At 35.2% G+C, this 18,763-nt stretch overlaps 1 protein-coding gene across 2 annotated transcripts in view; it reads left to right on the top strand.

Moving 5' to 3' along the window:
* The first annotated feature begins 621 nt into the window (after positions 1-621).
* LOC113231462 (RNA pseudouridylate synthase domain-containing protein 2-like) overlaps positions 622-18,763 on the top strand; it is a 156,589-nt gene continuing 138,447 nt past the window's right edge. For both annotated transcript variants that reach the window (XM_026465799.1, XM_026465792.1), the window contains exon 1: positions 622-822. In XM_026465799.1, the coding sequence (XP_026321584.1) occupies positions 637-822 (186 nt within the window). In that variant the 5' untranslated portion in view covers positions 622-636. The remainder of the gene's footprint in view (positions 823-18,763) is intronic.

The following is an 18,763-nucleotide window of genomic DNA, read 5'->3' as shown; positions in this document are numbered from 1 at the left end:
AAATATCGTAATATTCAATAAACTTTAAGATATTTCCAGTAAAATCTCTACTTTGTTCTTCTTCTTGAGGTGCCATATCCTACAGGAGCTCGGCTATTATTAGTGCTATCCAACTGTATTTTACACACAGCAGCATGCAACAATTGTCTTGTGTTCAGGTTGAACCATGTCCGGAGATTCTTAAGCCACGAAGTGCGCCTTCTTCCAGGTGGTTGATTTCCCTGTATCTTTCTTTGCATAATTAGTCGGAGTAGGTAGTTTTTATCGTTACACATTATATGACCAAAGTACTGTAGTTTGCGTTTTTTGACAATACACAATTTGGTATAATTATTAACCCAAAGTTCGAATACTAAGAAAAATTTATCCGTTTCGGCTGGATTCGAACCAGGATCGTCAGCATATGTGCCTGACGCTCTCGCAACTAAACTACGGAACGAGCTAACAAACCTTGAGAATTTTGCTATTTGTTTTGTTGCAAATTTGCTTTGTGGCAAAGTATACTAACGGATGATCTTTCTTGTCCACAGGTACATGTGAAGTGAAATATCAAGGTGCTAAATGTTTAAGTGTCAGTGCTATTTGGATGTGGAACGCTAGCTGATCGCGCTGGCGTGGTACGGGGGAGGGGGTGCGATGCAGGCCGGCGGGGGTTGGTTCGTGCCATGGACGATGGGGGTGCAGAAGTTCGCCGTGGCCTTACCAATGGGAGGAGTGGTGCCGTTTGTTCCGCCGCTCCTGGCCGCATTGCCGCCCGCACCACCACCATTGAGACTTATTGCTCCACCCCCGCTGCCGCATCAGGCTCAACCTGGGAGAAAGGTGAGCAGTTCCGAAATTTATTTTAACTGGCACATTCTTCGACAAAGGTTTAGATATTCATATGTTGCAACGTACCTTGCCTGGGTTACAATGTCCTTACTGTTATAAAACACCGCACAAAAAGTGCCGTAAAGGAAGCTGCAGTATTTTGGCCACGTAATGAGGCGCAACAGATACCGGACTGTAAAAGTAATAAAACAGGGAAAAATCCAAGGAAAGGGTAGACCTGACAGAAGGAAAACGTCGTGATTGAAGAAACACTTTTTCCCCAAATATTTCTTTTACTTTTTTCCCAAATCTGGGTTTTAACCCATTTCAGCCCAAAACCGTGGGCAAAAACGGCGGATACGGAATTTAGTATAATTACGTACTTATTAGAAATTAAAATGTAAAAAAACTTTTTTGGACCATAAAGAGGCAACTCCACACAATATAGCCAACCACCTTGCACTTGTACGGTCTCTCGCTTACCTAATAGTAGTGATTGCCCACTCACTTGCACATTAGTCGAGTGTGTACGATAACGTGACGGGTCGAACAAATCGTGCGCCAGTTGGTAAACGACATGCCTATCCGTAACAGTTGCAGCGCTACTCAGAGCTTAAAATCACAAAGATCTAAGGTGCACTGCCACTGCGCCTGTCACCCTGAGACATAAGTTGACAAGTCCCATGTGCCTGTAATGTAGTTTTTGTATAAAATAAATTTCAATGTGATTGTCAAGCGAATCGATACAATAGAAAAGCGATATATGTAAGCAAGCAATAAACATTTTGTAAAAATAATACAAAACTCGATTCACAAATATTTAATTGTAAATAGTTTTTGCCCTCTATTACGGACGTTAATGGGTTTTAACCGGATTAAAACCCGGCGTTAACAAGAGTGCCGTGTTAAAACCCATGCATGCGCTTGCCCATCTCTGGTCCCCAAAAATATATGGAATAGTGGACAAAAATTTAAATCTATAGACGTACCTAAATGTGGTAAACTAAAATGTCATGTGTTCTTCAAAGTTCAGGTATTATCTATTTTTAGACATTGGGTACGTAATTTTAGCCATGCAAAACAGAACTTCCGTTTGTCCTAAATGACAAAACATTTCAAATCTTTATGTTCTCAAAGAATTCTATTTTCACCCCGTGACAAAACAACTTTCGGATGATAAGGATAATTCTTTGTCTGAAAATAAAGACAGAATAATGTAAATGAGACCTACGTTGACAAGGGTCTCCTGCGCGAGATAATTTCGGCTTTTTTCCGCCAGGTTCATGAATTACAATATTTTTATGATTGAAGAACTTGGAGGACCGATTTGAAGGCTTGTGATGGAAATGTTTTCAAATTTGGATTACTTTCAAGTTTGTTTGAGAATTTCTCCATATTTTTTGCTACCTCTATGACCCGATGACGAGTGGAACTCTGGGCGTTAGGGAGTCACCACACTTATTAACGCGTAATCGCATTAATCCGGACAGAAAAAGCTATGTACTCATATAATGTGAGCGAAATAGTATATGTATTTTTTATCGAGGGTCTAATACGAACCAGTATATGTATTCCTAAGGTGGTTAGCCACCCGAGCATTAGTGAGGGTGTCTATAACTCCGAGGGTTTATATTGGCTTTAAGTCTTGATGTAAAAACTTTACTTTTCACTTCGATTGCGAGTAAAAGCAAAATATATTAATTGTTTACGCTCTAAAACAATATCACGAACCAAAGATCTCTAGTTTTCGTGATATTTTTTTTTTTTTCAACCAGACACAGTTACGACAATCACAACAAAATGCCACGATCAGTTAAAGACCGCCAGTCGTTAGCAATTATGAGCGTCTTTTTTTATTGAATTTCCGCAGCGTAGCTATCTCTGCGAAACTGTAGGTTTATTTATTTTATTGAGTTTTTGTGATGTTAAATTATAATTATCTTTTTTCGTGATTATTTTTAAGTGTTGTTTTTGTTGTAATTATATTGTTTCACTTATTGAAATTTTTACCTTTTGGCACAAATCAAAGCAAGTACTGGCTGTTTGGGTTTGTCTAGGTCACTCGAAGTAAATTAAAAACTAGGTACTTTTCAGTGCCGAGGCGTGAAAATTGTCGTTAGTGAAGCTGGAGCAAAACAAAAAAACACATACTTTAACTAAAACTACTTTTTCCGTTAAAAAGACGAATTGGCGACACTTAAGGCCGGCTTGACTCGCGTTGTGATTGGTTGAGATCAATCGGGAAGCTACAGTACGCCGCATTATCAAGAACAAAGACTACACGATTATCGCGTTTATATGCGCGCTGCCTAGTACAGTCTTTTGATGATACGTGGAAAGTTTTAGGCAAGCTAGTGGGAGTCGAGTTATATGGACGCCTCGCCACTGGTACTTTTTACTCCATAGGGATTAAATGATTCATTTTACTCCCCGCTACTTAAGACTATGTAATGACGTACTTTTGCAGAAGTGAAAACGATGATGTGCATCAATTTTATATCTGGTTGTTCGGGGGTTATTCATTCATTTCGTTACCATTATGATTTTCACAAAAATACTTTATTGATAGATAGTATAAGGTACTACTTTAACCAGGTGGAATATCATTTGCCGACTAAAGCGCACCAGTCTTCTCTTTTTTTTCTCTGCTAAAGAGCACCAGTGTTCTCTTTTTTTTTCTTTTTTCAAAGTTATCTCCATTTACACGCGCAAAATTTTACAATTGAATATTGTTCCCATAATCTTAATGTTCTAACCTTTGACCACAATTATCACAGGTCGTAATTCAAAATTTGGACTTCGTCATGACCTGTATTTTTTTTATGCCATGTATCTATCTACATTGCGTAGTTCATCCAGGGAAATACTGCCACCTTAACTCTTTCTGCCGCCAAGCCGTAATGTGAATGTTACTGCGTTCCAATTTTGAAACGCAATTTGTGTCTCAGGGTGACGGGCGCAGTGGTAATGCCCTTCAGATCTTTGCGAAGCTCTGAGTGTCATTGCAACTGTTATGTACAGGCGTGTCGTTTACAAACAGATACACGACTTTTTCGTCCCATCACTTGGTTTGATAAAAAAATCGATTTTAGTCAAACTTGAATACTCAGTATGGTGTTTTTATTGTAGTAATAGTACATATTTACATTTTCAGGCTTTTTGGCATAAAATTAAAAGAATATTGTTTAAATGTTTCGGTGGTTTGACTATGAGTCAGTTAACTTTGTTGATACATGACACGAATTGGAAGAGACTGTTACTTCTTTATTTATTCAAAGAAGTAAAAACAAATTACGTAACTCAACTTATACCATTCTTCTACGAGGGGCACGGTTTGTAATTCAGATGCGTCCGATTGTCGAATGCAGCTCGTTTGAAAATGCTCTAAGAAGTTCCTGGTTGAGCTATGTTTAAAAGTTCTAGACTGTTTAAAAGTATTTACGTCCTGTTTTAAATTCAATTTTGAGGCTTAAACTTAAAACCTAAATTACGCTCCCCTGAAAAATTTTTAGAAATGTCCGTGTCGCCCTTTCTACAAAACACTAACGATATTGTAAAAAAGGAATAATGAAACGTCTCACATAACGACGAACTAAAAAAAGACTATAAAGAAATTCGAAACGTTCTAGAACAAATTGAAACAAAACAGTTACGACACCACATGCACGACCCTAAACTTAGCAAGGACAGTGTGTTGTACGTAAATAAGGCTGGGCACACACGATTAATCCGAGGACACGCTGCGTCTATTAGGCGCATTACACAGGCTACACTGAAATCGATTACCTGCGGTCAGACCTAAAGTGAAAGCGGTAAGCACAACTAAGAGGATAACCCAGTCTACGCAGCTGCGTTTGGCATTTCGTAATTTGATATACACGTTCTCATAACACGGTACAATTGAGTATATATATATTTTTAATTTTTATTGAAAAATATACTCAATTATTTTTATTTGCACATAATACTTAATTATCCATTTATAAACGAACATATAATTATATGTCACTGTTAATACAATAGTGTATTAACTCAAAAAGTACTTTGTTTCAGAATCGATAAAAAACGAATTACTTCTCCTGAAATGTTTATGAATAGGCTTATAGTTTATTACAGATATGTAAACAATTTTCTACTTGCCAAATGTATTTAGAAATAAAAGGAAAAAATATATATTTTGCTGTTTTATCCAGAACTAGCTCACATGAAGTTCGTGTTATTTTGAGTTAAGTAGATATCTTGTAATTGTTTGTACATTATTCTAGCGACGGTTTTATTGACGTACACAGAATCAAATTTTACGTCCAGCAATGGTATAATTTAGAATTTCACATATTTTGAGTTAATACACTATTGTAATAGCAGTGCGATTGGGTTCATTCTGTATTTTTTTTTCAATTTTCAAATCGTGTCCTCTCAAATCAAATACCACAATTTTGAGTTACGACAGTTTTTGGTTTAGGTTTTAAATGTTGCAATTGTTGTAGTTTTTCGAAATTTATACACCGGTCGTGAAAAATTAACACAAAGTTTGAAAGGGTGTAACGTGAAATTAACAACGCTTTGTCCTATATAGTTATTAGTTTCTCGATAGTGTATGCTTATTGTTATTGATTGAATTGTTTACTTACAATAAAAAAAAAAAACAAACAAACACAACACACGCACACGCGAATACTCTCTTTAAGATATAATGTGGACGTATTTATTATAATTTATTCCATTTTTATAATAACCGTCATTTTCAACTTGACACTTATTGTAAACCTGAGAAACTTGTACTTGACAAATACATTTGCAAGACCGGTCGTTGTGGCGATACCTTGAGGAAGGGCTCCAAGGACAGATGTCCAAGTGTGGACGTCTTTCGATAGTGATGATTATGTAACACGATCAAACTTCTGCGCTTTTGCATAGGGTTCGTCAATGAGGAAACAGGGTTCTCAAAGGCTGGCAATGCATCGACAGCTTCTCTCGTATTCTGTGTACCGTTTACGTTCTCGGGTTTCTCTCAGAGAAAAGTTTAAGGAGACTGGTATCACGACTATGGCATCACAGTACGTTTACTCAAATATTTTGTACGCCCGTAAAAATATACATCAGAAGATACCCATAATATTGCCTTTGAACGAAGTCCAAACTCATGGTACTACGATTTTGTTTAACTAAGGTAAACGTTTTTTTTATAGGGAACTGGTATTTACATTAAAAGTATTTTAATTCAAAAGTCATATTACAAAATCGAAGAGTATATGTTAGATAAAGATGTATGGAAAGGCAAAATGAGTCTAGATACCACACAATTATGATTCAAAGTGTATTTATTCCATATCATTTAAGTTTATTTACGAGCAGCAGCTTAAAAAATGATGTTTTCAAGTGTAAAAATTTTACCAATGAAATAAATTATTATTTGACTTGGACTCATAAATGTCCACGGGTAGCGATGACCGCCTCCCAACAGTGGTTCGTCTGCTAGTTTGCATAAAAACAGAAAAAAAGACGTTATTTTATATAAAAATGTTGACCGGACTGTCCTCTTCAAAAATACCAGTTCCATCTACTTTAACAAAATATCGTATTGCAAAAATACCAAATACGATCACCTTATTTAAAAAAATGAGAACTAATATAACAATAAAGTTTTATACAGTTGACCTTTCTCATGCCAAGTTTGCTCGTCTTTGTACACTTACAATATAATCCTGATAAGCAATAACTTGTCAACCAGCAAGACGAGTTTTTCGAAAATGGCATCTAAAGATGTTTTCGTTGTTTTTTATAGTTAGTTCTTAAATTTACCTGTAAAATGAAAACTTTTGCTGACAACAGCAAACGTTTTCATTTTATTAATCGACTTCAAAAAAAGGAGGAGTTTCTCATTTCGAGTGTATGTTTTTTTATATATATGTTACGCGATAACTATTTGTGAGCCAATTTTGTTAATTCTTTTTTGGTTAGAAAGAAGCTACTACAGTAGAGATCCCATTTAAATTCGAAGAAAATATTCCACCTCTAGGGGTGGCAAACCAGGGGATGAATGACTTTTGAGGTCGGTTTTTTGAGTACTCTGTACTGAGATTATTTTAGGTGTCATTATCGCAAAACTGTGGTCATGTTGGTGACACGTTATTACTTATTAGCATCTATTTCAAGCAACGCGAAAAGACACTAAAGGAAATAAAAAAAGATTCATATATGATGTGACCATATGTCCGCTTTGATCGGGACAGTCCACCTCATAAGCTTCGTGTCGCGATGTCCAAAATGCTTTAAAATGTCGCGCTTTGGCATAACGGGACACACGTGGTAATCAATTTAAAAATGTCGAGAAAGAGTAGCGAGCAAGAAATCCTTGTCTTCTGCGCGTCTGTTCTGCGCGTGCATTGACTTTGGCGGGAATGAACCTGGGGTTCGTAACGCAGCTGGTAGGGGCGTAACGCAACAGAACTTAAAAAACATATTATATCAAATATGCTCAACCGAAACATGTAAAGCATGCATACCAAACTTTGCAAGATAAGTCATTTTTTGTAAATTATTTGTCATTAAACATTTTTAGTTCTTTTTTTATAATAAACATTTCGTAACTTTCATCATCATCATAAACCCGTTTAAACGTCCCGCTGCTGGGCACTGGTCTCCTTTCATGCGAGGGTTTTAGGGCATGGTAAATTTAGAAATTAAATTTCGCACAGGATTCGAACTCACGGCCTCTGCTAGAGAGGCAAAAATTCAACCATTAGGCTACCACGGCCATCATAAACATGTGTTTTATTTATAAAACAATAATAAATTCACAGGCGTCCCGCTCTGACGGAAAAAATAATGGTCACGTTACTCATGTCTGATTTTAACGAGACAAGTTCATTCGTGCAAATCTTAACTAGTCCCGAAGTAGATATTAATAGTAGGTAAACTTGACACCGATAAAGGAGCAAAAGGAAATACGATAGCGCCTCGGGGAACCTTTATACTACCTTTACAAGCCAACATTCACACGTAGATAGCGTTCGCAATAATCCTTGACTTTGTTGACGGTAATAATTCTTGATTTTTGTGTTACGAACGACAATTTTTTCTCTTTATTGCACCAAACAAGTAACAGTGGAGATCCTTGTGAAAGAGTTCATCCAGGGAAATACTGCCACCTTACCTATTTCAGTCGCCAGTCAATAATGCGAGTATCACTTAACTGCGTTCCAGTTTTGAAGTGTGTTGGTGAAATTACAGGCACATGGAATTTCAGACCGGGACTCGAAGATGGGACCTCCAGCGTCGACAGTGCAAACTGTTGGACCACCGAAGTCGTTTAGTACTACATTTACTTTTATTGCCAAAGGTTTATCCTGTTATTGAATATTAACTTTATTATGTTTGCCAAAACCTTAAATAAAATGATACAAAGAATGCGCCGTGGTAAATAAAGGTGGATGTAAAAAATAAGGAAAATAGTATGAACGTAAAATATGGGATTTAATTTTTATAAGGAAATTCCTTCATCATTAACATTTCATTTTCTCAGTTGCCTTTATTTTAATTATTTTATTAAGGAATATTTATTTGTTTAAATTTTTTTCATCGCACACAACACGCAACTTCGAAAGCATTCATTTTACATTCTGGCAACACTATCGTTGCTTCCTTCCTCTCCTCGCTACCTTAAAATTATCGGCACGAGTTCAAAATATTAAGAAGACCAGTGTGTGATTACAAATAATTAATAAAACCCTTTTAATAGTATTAAATTTATAAGGCGTATACATAAATATGAACCCAAAACAAAATCTATATAGGTACATGTAGTGTGAATCATAATTAGATGTCAAAAATGCAAACAAAGAAATGTCATTGTCAAAGTGTGAATGCAGGTGTGTTAAACCTAACCTTCTATTAATGGAATCGAAAAAGTAGGAGGTTCTCATTTTCTACAATTTTAATTATCTTTTACAAAATATTAACAATAAACAGACACTTAAACAACAACACAATAATTTAAAAAAATGAAGAAACGAAGCAAAAATGACATCTATGAGACGACAAAATGGCGGCAAAAAAAATGTTTTTGATCTCGATAGTGTTGCCAGTGTCATAAAATTATTTACAACATTAAGTATAATATAATTATTGTATTAAACGAAATTCAGTAAAAATAATATTGCAAAATGTGAATTGCTCTAAGTTTTATAAGATTGGAGCTTGAAAAGAGTCCTAAACTGTTATTGTTGTCAGAAATTGGAAACTACCGTTTATATTTTTTTGGATTTAAAGCCCTTTGAGTGGCACTGCATCTGTTATAGACAGGCGTGTCGCTTACCACCAAGCGCACGATTCGTCCTGTCACTTTGCATCATAAAAAATATAATACTTGTCACAGACATTGTGTCTTTGTAGAATCTGCGTGAGTATGCATATCTATATCTGTCGTAAACCAAACCAGACGTGTTCCGAATTCAGTGGCGCAGGTGATCTTGTTATTCCAAGGCTGGCAACGCATTTAAGGTAACAGAGTTTGCTAATGCCTATTGACATCAATAACAACCTTCTGTCTTATGGTTTATTTCACTGTTTGTCGCTCAAAACACCGTTTCTATACAAAATATATGAGGCGTACCTGTCTTCAATTTTTTTGACGATCTCAGTGATTGACTGGCTTGCACCGGTTTTCATAGTGTCGCCAATACTTTTCCCAAGGGTTATGGTCTTTCTTCGACGTGCAGGTTTCGTAACAATGTTTTCCTTTATCGTTAAGAACGTTTGCGAACTACATCCGATTCGTTTTCGTTCCGAATACGTCGCTTGTGCACTAAGTCCAATTCGAATTCGAGAAAATACGAAAATTACTTCTGCCTGGTGACAAAATGATCCTTGTGACATTTCGGACCGTTATTTTTCGGAGTCAGAACCGATACGAATCGACCGTAGGGTGACGCTCTTAGCGAGAGGTAGGGTAAAACCGGGATAGATGCCCCACTTTTTAAAAGTCTCCTAATTTTAAAATTATTAGTTTACCATGAATAATTCCTATGGATATTTTAATCTTTTACATTACGTTTAGACATGATTTTATTGATCCAATATTTACTGATTTTGAAGAAATTGACTTTTTACAAACCTATTTTTTTGAGGATAGGCTGCATCTATCCCGGTTTTACCCTATATCTACTAAACGTTCACGTAAAGAGATATGTATATTTCTACCGCCAAGCAGTAATCGTGAAAAGCGAGCGTTATTGCGTTTTGGTTTCGAAGGATAAGGGTGCTGATGAAATTACAGGCATGTGGGACTTGTCAACTTATGTCTCACGGTGTCGGTCGCAGTGACAGTGCTCCTCAGATCTTTGTGATTTAAAGCTCTGAGTGGCACTTCAACTGTTATGGACAGACGTACCATCAGGCGCACGATTTCGTCGTCCCGTCACTTAGTATTTTAAAAATAAAATAGAAACGTAACATAGAAATTAAGATCATAAGTATCGATCTACCTATCGAACTATGGACCTTTCAATTGAGAACCAATCGTTTGTTCTGTTAGACTGCCATTGGTATAAATCTTCAACCAAAAAGGTTATAATTTTCTTTATCTTTTATTCGAGATAAAATCACCGGTTGGCATCCAGTAATTATTCAACAATTCGTTTGTGATTAAAATTGTAGATATTTTGGACATCGTGTAATTTTTTGTGTCTAAAATTATAAAAATACTGTGACTTAGGAAATGAAACTGACTTGAAGGCCTCCGTGGTCGAGTGACTTGTATACCGGTTTTCATGGTGTCTCCATCTCTGAGGTCCCGGGTTCGATCCCCGGCTGGTCAGTGCAGAAAACTAACTTTTCTATGTTATCTTGGGTCTGGGTGTTTGTGGTACCGTCGTTGTTTCCGATTTCCTTAACACAAGTGATTTAGCTACTTACTTTGAGATCGGAGCAACGTTTGTGATATTGTCTAATATTTATTTAACAAAAACTACATTTCCAGATTTAAATCGCGTATATTTCTTTTTCAAATAAACCAACGTTTCGGGACCTTTACAGGTCCCATGGTCACGGTTCACTGAGATGGTGAAGTCATCAACCAGTTATGTCTAATATTAATGTAAACCACCCTGTTTTTTCCACTATAGTTATTCAAAATTAATTAATTAAATACCATATTTTTAATTTTACAAAGAAACATTATAATTTGCGCTTCATATAATAATAATAATAACATACACATTAAACATAGCCCCGCACTAGGGAAACCCTGTGTCGCGGGTGCCATGGACACACATAGATAACCACAAATTACACCCAAACTCACGAGAGAAATAAATGTAGGCCATATAAATATTTCTCCCGGCCCGGGAATCGGACCTGGGGCCTCTGCGTGGCAGTCCGGCATGGTAACCGTTCGGCCACGGAGGCAGTTTAATATATAATATGTTTTTAATTTTAGCAATATTACGTATGACTTGTCATACGTAATGTGTATTTGACTTGTCAAATACATTGTAATTATCATATTTGCGCGTTGTATTAAGGGTTGATACCCACTTGTCAGCGCGTGGTTGCTGAATAAGTGGGGTCTGACCCCTAGGCACTCACTTGTCACAGGCGTATAAAATTACGCGTTCGTAATCAGTCACGTATTTTCCTTTGCCCAAAAGTTTACCTCCCGACAAAATCCTTGCCGAAAAAAAGGATAATTTGCGAGATGGGTCTTCATCTCGACGCCCTATGTCTCACATAAATCATTGTGATATTGTAACTTTGCTGTCGTAAAATAATTAACGTGTAATATTAAGCCTTAGCGCTGTGCAAGCGCGAGATAAGAATGGCGGTGCTCTTTTCGAGTTTAAAATAAATAAAACTTCATTTATAAAATAAAACATCGTGCCTTTTTTGACAGCCAAGACCCCGAATTAAAGTCTTTTTAATAATATATTTGGGAGTATTTTCGTTTGATTCATATTTTCGAGTTATCTGATTTAAAGGCCGTTGCATACTCGTGAGAGAGATATTACTCGTGCTTCTTGTTTGTGTTTATTGTTTTTACTTTTGGTAGGTCAATAACTTGCTTATGTTATTGCCTGAACTTTCTTTGTTAAAAAGATCTTTCTCACTTTTATATATTTTATTTTGTATAATTAAATTTTTATTGAATTGATATTCAATTATTTTTTGTGAAATTACTCCACTAGTTTGTTATAATTATTAATACAAAGATCGAACACTCAGAAAAAGCACTCAGAAAAAATTCCTTCGATCCGGTCGGATTCGAACCGACGTCTTCTTGCATACCGTGCCAGACGCTATACCAACTAAGCCACGGAACGAACCAACGGACCTCACGAATTTTTCTATGTGCTTGCGTCGTGTCTTTGTACTTGGTCTTTCAACGACTTTTTAGTCGTAGCGCCATCTATGAGAAATCTTTGACAGATTTATCACCCAGTTAGTACCTTTACAGCTACCGGTCCTGGCGAGAGATGTCGCTATTCAGTGTATTAATTAAATTTTTATTGAATTGATATTCAATTATTTTTTGTGAAATTACTCCACTAGTTTTTAGTATTTTGTATAATTATATTGTATCGTCCCACTTCATACTATTTTTAACTGGGATTGTAGTCCATGTAGACCATGATCAAAATTATTGTAGTAAGACATGATATTCAATAAATAAATATCCTTAAAATACTAATAAAAATTCATAGTGGAAATGAAACTATGTTATCAACCAACGTTTCGGGTTCTTTACAGGGCTTTAGGGCTAGTTTTGTATCATGGCAAAATTTCCATTTTGAAAAAATTTAAATTTTTAAACAAATAATTTTTTTTTGACACCTGTCAAAAGTTGAAGATACTGAATGAAAACGATGGAGCCATTGTAAACACTTTTTTCACCTGTGATTTTCTTTTTTCGCTGTTGTTCAATCTCGTTAATAAAATAGTTCGTTTTTATCTACTTGGTTTTAGCTGTACTATGTTATTTTATAATTCACAAAATATATTTCTAAACGTAGAGCATTTGATTTAAATTTTTTAAACTTTTCTCATATTTTACACAATTTATTCCGGAAAAATATCCACTATTTGAAATTTTTCGGAAAATTACCCAACGATAGTCAAGGTCACACGAATGACTAAGTATTTGTCAGTATTTTAAAATTATAGTAAAGTGTAATTGATTTGTTTTACCAAATGCACAACCTACCTAATACCGACTGAAAATTAACACATAACACGATTGCTAACCCAAATAACACTACTAACAGTCATAAGTCAAAGTAACACTGGTAACCCCTAATTATGGTGGTTCAGTTATAAATCATGTTAAAATTGTAGCGTGAAATTAACTGACGGTCATTTTTCTAAACTGCAATGCTTTTGGCTTTTTATTATTCCATTTAGAATGCTAGGACCTTAGAATAATAACGCATAGAATGATAGTTTCATATCAAACGAACTGTCACAAGTGGGGCAAAAATCAAATTCATGTAGGCTAGTTTTAGTACTAGGTTAATTTTCGGTTTTAGTGAATATTTATATAAAAATACAAGTTGAAACGCGTTACTTCCTTGTGGAATGTGATATTAGTATCTATTTTATGTTTGTTTGACGTATTTTTACACTCATTTACCACTCTTTCGTCATTTTTAGCTAAAATTCTGGAGCTGTTCGCGGTGTAAGTTGACCTTGAGCACTGAAGGCCCGCCCGCTCGTGTAGGCCTTTTGGGAGCGCTTCAATTTGCCTCACTTAGCGTGTGCGGACTAGGTTTCTATGCGTTATTATTCTAAAGCTAGGACAATAAAACTTATAAGATCAAATTTTGCATCCAAACATAGATGTATGAATTCATTTCTATTTTTAAATGACTTGAAAAAAAAGGTTGAGGTTCTCAATTCCACTATGTTTTTTTATGTATGTTACGCGTTGACACCGATGGCATTTATGAACCGATTTCGAGGATTCTTTTTTGTTGGAAAGAGGGTACCTCAGTAGTGATCCCATTTAATTTTGAAGAAAATTTTTCACCTCTAAGGGTGGCTGTTCACGCATGAAGACTTATTTTTTTATAAATAGCGCCTAAATTTTATAAGGAGCAATTATTTTAATGGTTGAATTTGCTATGCTCCAATTAAAGGCGATTAGTGAAATGATAAGTGATTTTGATGGTTCTTTTTTTTATAGAGGGTACCTCTGTATTGATCCCGTTTAAATTTGAAGAAAATATTCCATATAAAACTTGTCAGATAAATGTAATTAAAAAAAATTCCACGAACTTTTGAGGTCGGTTCTTTTAGTATTCGGTACCGAAATTATTATTGTTTTTGTTCTTTTTATTTCAACACTTTGTGGCTTAGCCTTGGAGAAACGAGAATGCAGAAAGCTCGATCCACAAGATTTATTGTAAGAGATTATAAAAGAGGACAAGAAAGGCTGTAACAAATAAAATGATATAAAAAAGGGGCAATTGTTGTAAAACACTCCTTATAAAAGTAAGTAACACAATACACAATACTCGCCCTAATAGGGCCTATATAACTATATAAATTTAATATTAATCGACGTGAAATTTGACAATAAGGAAATGAAGGATGATTTGTAAATTATAGGCACGTTTTCTCATTTCAAGAATATTGACGGGAGTGTCGACGAGTTGAAACAAACGTTAGAATAATAAAGGAAAAGAGAATTCGAGAATAATTCAAAATTTCGAAAATAAGTAGAGCTGGAGTGTGGTAACCGTAAAGACCGTAATCTTGAATATTTGATTTTCAAAAATTAAATGAAAATTAATTATCTTTCAATTGTAACAAATGGAATGCTTTTAATATAATATTATTTTTTTAAATTTACAATTATCAAAAATGCTTTCATTACAAGTAAACAAAACGACTACTTATATTTCATATTAAAGAGCAATCAATACAATGCAATACTAATATTCTTTGTTGCACACTGGGCCAAATACATAATAATAATAAAAAAAATTAAAAATGACAGATACAATTGGTGGCTTTATTGCTAAATAGCAATATCTTCCAGGTAACATTAGGTTTACAGGAAAAAGTGTAAAATAAAATTTATTGAAGGCGCAACAGGATACATACATACACAACTGCGAAATAAATGAAAATAAAATGAGTAAATAATAAGAAAATACTAAAAAAAAGGGGAAGAAAAATATAACTATGTATTATAATTACATAAATCGAAGCAGGATTAATTGATATCCGCGGCCATTTACATAAAACAAACTACTTTGTGACTATTGTTCAGTACCCGCTAGATATAAGACGGGAGTTTGACCTTTTTTAGAGTTACTATATGCAGTATGAAGATTAGCAGTGATCTTGATTTTTGGTCCATGTAATACTAAGATCCGATACTAAGAAAAATTCCTTCGATCCGGGTCGATGTAAAACCACCGCCTTCAGCTGAATACTTAGTATTCAAATTATACACGATTTTACATCGAAAAAAATTTTTTTTTTGCCTATGTGACGGTTACTCTATTCCATTCACATCGTTGGTTTTTCATTAAATGATGCATTCTGCAAAGTGAACGACCGACTAACTCTCCACTACATGCTGATCTACTCGTTCAATATCATTTCATTAACTTTAATCTGCTTAATACTGCGCCTCGATTGGAAATGCAATTTTTTTCCAATTATAAACTCAGCTTTATTTTTAATAAGAAATTTTTATTTAGAGAAACGTAATCATATTAAAAATATATTAAATTCAAAGTGAGATCGCTTCTGCACTGAATAATAACCACCAATGGTTGTTATTTCTTTGTTCTAAGTACATGATGTTATAATTATTAATACAAAGATCGAATACTTAGAAAAAAATGCTTCGATCTCATCGAACGTCTTCTAACAAAGCGTGTCAGACGCTATACGAACTAAGCCACGGAACGAACCAGCTGACCTCACGAATTTTTCTATGTGCTTGTTGTCGGATCTTCGCATCTGGTTTTTAACGACTTTTCAGTCGTAGCGCCATCTATGAGAAATCTATGAAAGTATTTCGTCGCCCAGTTAGGCACCTTTACAGCTACCAGCCCTGGCTAGATATGTCGCTATTCACTGTAATTAAGTGCTTTTTTTTTAATGTCAAGATGTTTGAACGTTGTAATATTAAATTATTTTTTGTGAAATTACTCCACTAGTTTTGTGATTATTTTATATTATTATTATAATTATTAATACAAAGATCGAACATTTAGAAAAAATTCCTTCTGGATTCCAACCGACGCCTTCTAGCAAACCGTGCCAGATGGTTTGTCAACTAAGTCACGGAACAAACCAGCGAACCTCACGAATTTTTCTATGTGCTTGTTGTCGGATCTTTGCATCTGGTTTTTAACGACTTTTTAGATTAAGTTATTTATGTAATTCAGCGGTTCAATTTATTTTTAAAGACAGTTAAAAAGGTCGAAATTCCGTCTTATATCTAGATAACGCACACACTCAACATAGACCCGCACTAGGGAAACCCTGTGTCGCGGGTGCCATGGACACACACATAGACAACCACAAATTACACCAAAACTCACGAGAGAAATAAATGTAGGCCATACAAATATTTCTCCCGGCGCGGGAATCCAACTTGGGACCTCTGCGTGGCAGTCCGGCATGGTAACCGTTCGGCCACGGAGACAATTAAAAAGTTAAGATGGCGCCGATCAATAGCCTGAAAGTAGTTTATATTATGTCAATGGCCATGGATATCAATTAATACCTCTTTAATATGAATTATAAAAAATCTGTTGTTTTTCCTTGTAATATTATTCAAATATGATGTCGTATTATATCGACCGTATTTTTTTTGTGTGTATGTTAGACAATTACTTTGAAAGAAGGCACATGAGACTTGTCAACTAATGTCTCAGGGTAACGGGCGCAGTGGCATTGCACCTCAGATCTTTGCGATTCTTCAACTATTATTGACAGGCGTGTAGCCATCACGTGTCAGTTACCTTCAGGCGCACGACTTGTTTGTCCCGCCACTTGATATTATAAAAATAAAACTGTGAACCGATTTTGGTGTTTCCAGTTTGTTGGAAAGAGGGTATCTCAGTATTGGTCCTATTTAAATTTGAAGAAACTATTCCACCTCTAAGGGTGGCAAGCTAGGGGATGAATCCGGTTTCGCGCACTTTGCGTTAACCGATTTCAATGCAACTTGGTAAATAACTGTAGAGCTCCTTGCGAAAGAGTCCGTCCAGGGAAGTACTGCCACATTACCTATTTCTGCCGCCAAGCAGTAATGTGACCATTACTGTGTTCCGGTTTTTTTGTCAGCTTTTTTGTGGCTTTCCTGGCATGTTTGCCGTGAACAGAGTAGATGATTTTTGCGCAATAATACGAAAGAAACATTGGTCTTTTCTTATGAAAGTGAGCGGTTGGGCCAATATAAATTGTAAGGACAGTATGCGATCCGTGCTACTTTCTAAGCAAACACTCCATTTTTAAAACATAAATATATTAATTAAAAATGGAAGTAAATTAATTTGCTAGTAAACTTGAACTTCCGCAAAGTAACGCCTGAATCTATTAATTAATAAATAAATAACTTATAATTATACTATTATTTGTAATGTAAATTCAATTTAATTTAATTCTTGTTTATTTACTTCATTATAATAAGATTTTTCGGTTAATAGAATTTAATTTAATTGTTATGTAATGTAATGTAACAAGTAATGTTAAATTTATTAATGGGCGTATACCTAAATAAAGATTATGTTATTTTTTATATAATTTTATAATTATTGGGAATTACGATATGTAGTATGAATGATTAGCAGTCCTCTTCAGTTACTGGTCCATCACTTTACTATTGAAATTTCGTTATGGTTTAACAAGCATACATATTAAAGCATGTGTTACACACGCAAACTTACTTAGCGTCTGTCCGAAGACCGGAATGTCGACCTTAAATGCGTTAATGCCCTTAAACATACTTTCCTATCGTAACACCTGTAATCATTAAACATGATTAAAGCCCGCTGTACACGATACAATTTACATTAAAAAGTAAAAAGTCAAGACGACAGTCGTTAAATGTACAGTATGCTAATATTCCAGTTATGGTAATACGGTAATAGCGAATATCTAGTTTTATTGTTGCCAACGTAATATAAAGGAATTTATAACTGAGATGTATACGATTAGCTTGCAATGCAGCGATTAAAAGTAAATTGAGTTCGATAATCGTTTTAAAAGTTTTAGCAGCTGTTGTGAATGATGATCGATAAAATAGCTTTGGTTGATTCCGCAGTGAAAGCGTTGAAAAAATATAGAGTAACATTGAGGTTATACACTGCTTAGTATGCGGTAAAAACAGGATTGCTAAAAATTTTCTTGATGGAAAAAAAAAATACCAATGATTTTTTTTTATATCAACTTTTTAACAAAGTAAGTTACATAGAGAAGTGTTTTTAAAAACAAGTTTTAATGGAAGCCTACGTATCTATATATCTTTTAACGCAATGGCTACATCGCAAGTGTATCAAATGCAGTAGCAGTTAAAATGCTTATTGACTTCTAAATTCATACATTTTATAGTCTTAAGATATGAAACTACTTAAATTGACAGCACATTTGCGCAAGGCAACTAATCTGTATGTGTATAGCAACCCCGTTATCGAATAATCTTATACTTTTATTAAAATAGCTACAGCATTGGTAGCCTAATAGTTTAACCCTACCGTCCCTCAAGCAGAGGCCGTGGGTTCGAATCCTGGCGCACACCTCTCAGGTTTCGGAATTTATGTTGTGATGATAAATGATAGTGCTCAACCTGCATTTGGCCAGTTTGGCGGGCCATGGCCTAAAGCCTCGCGTGAGAGGTGACCCATACCCAGCAGTAGGACGTATAAATAGGTTGAAGTTGTTGTTTTTTTTTAAGAAAACCTAATAAAACAGGTGCGTTCGCAGTGTGACTTTG

Source organism: Hyposmocoma kahamanoa, unplaced genomic scaffold, assembly GCF_003589595.1.
Source record: "Hyposmocoma kahamanoa isolate Upper Pololo Valley unplaced genomic scaffold, ASM358959v1 102, whole genome shotgun sequence".
In the NCBI taxonomy this organism is placed as follows: Eukaryota; Metazoa; Arthropoda; class Insecta; order Lepidoptera; family Cosmopterigidae; genus Hyposmocoma; species Hyposmocoma kahamanoa.
This window is presented reverse-complemented; position numbering and strand designations above follow the sequence as displayed.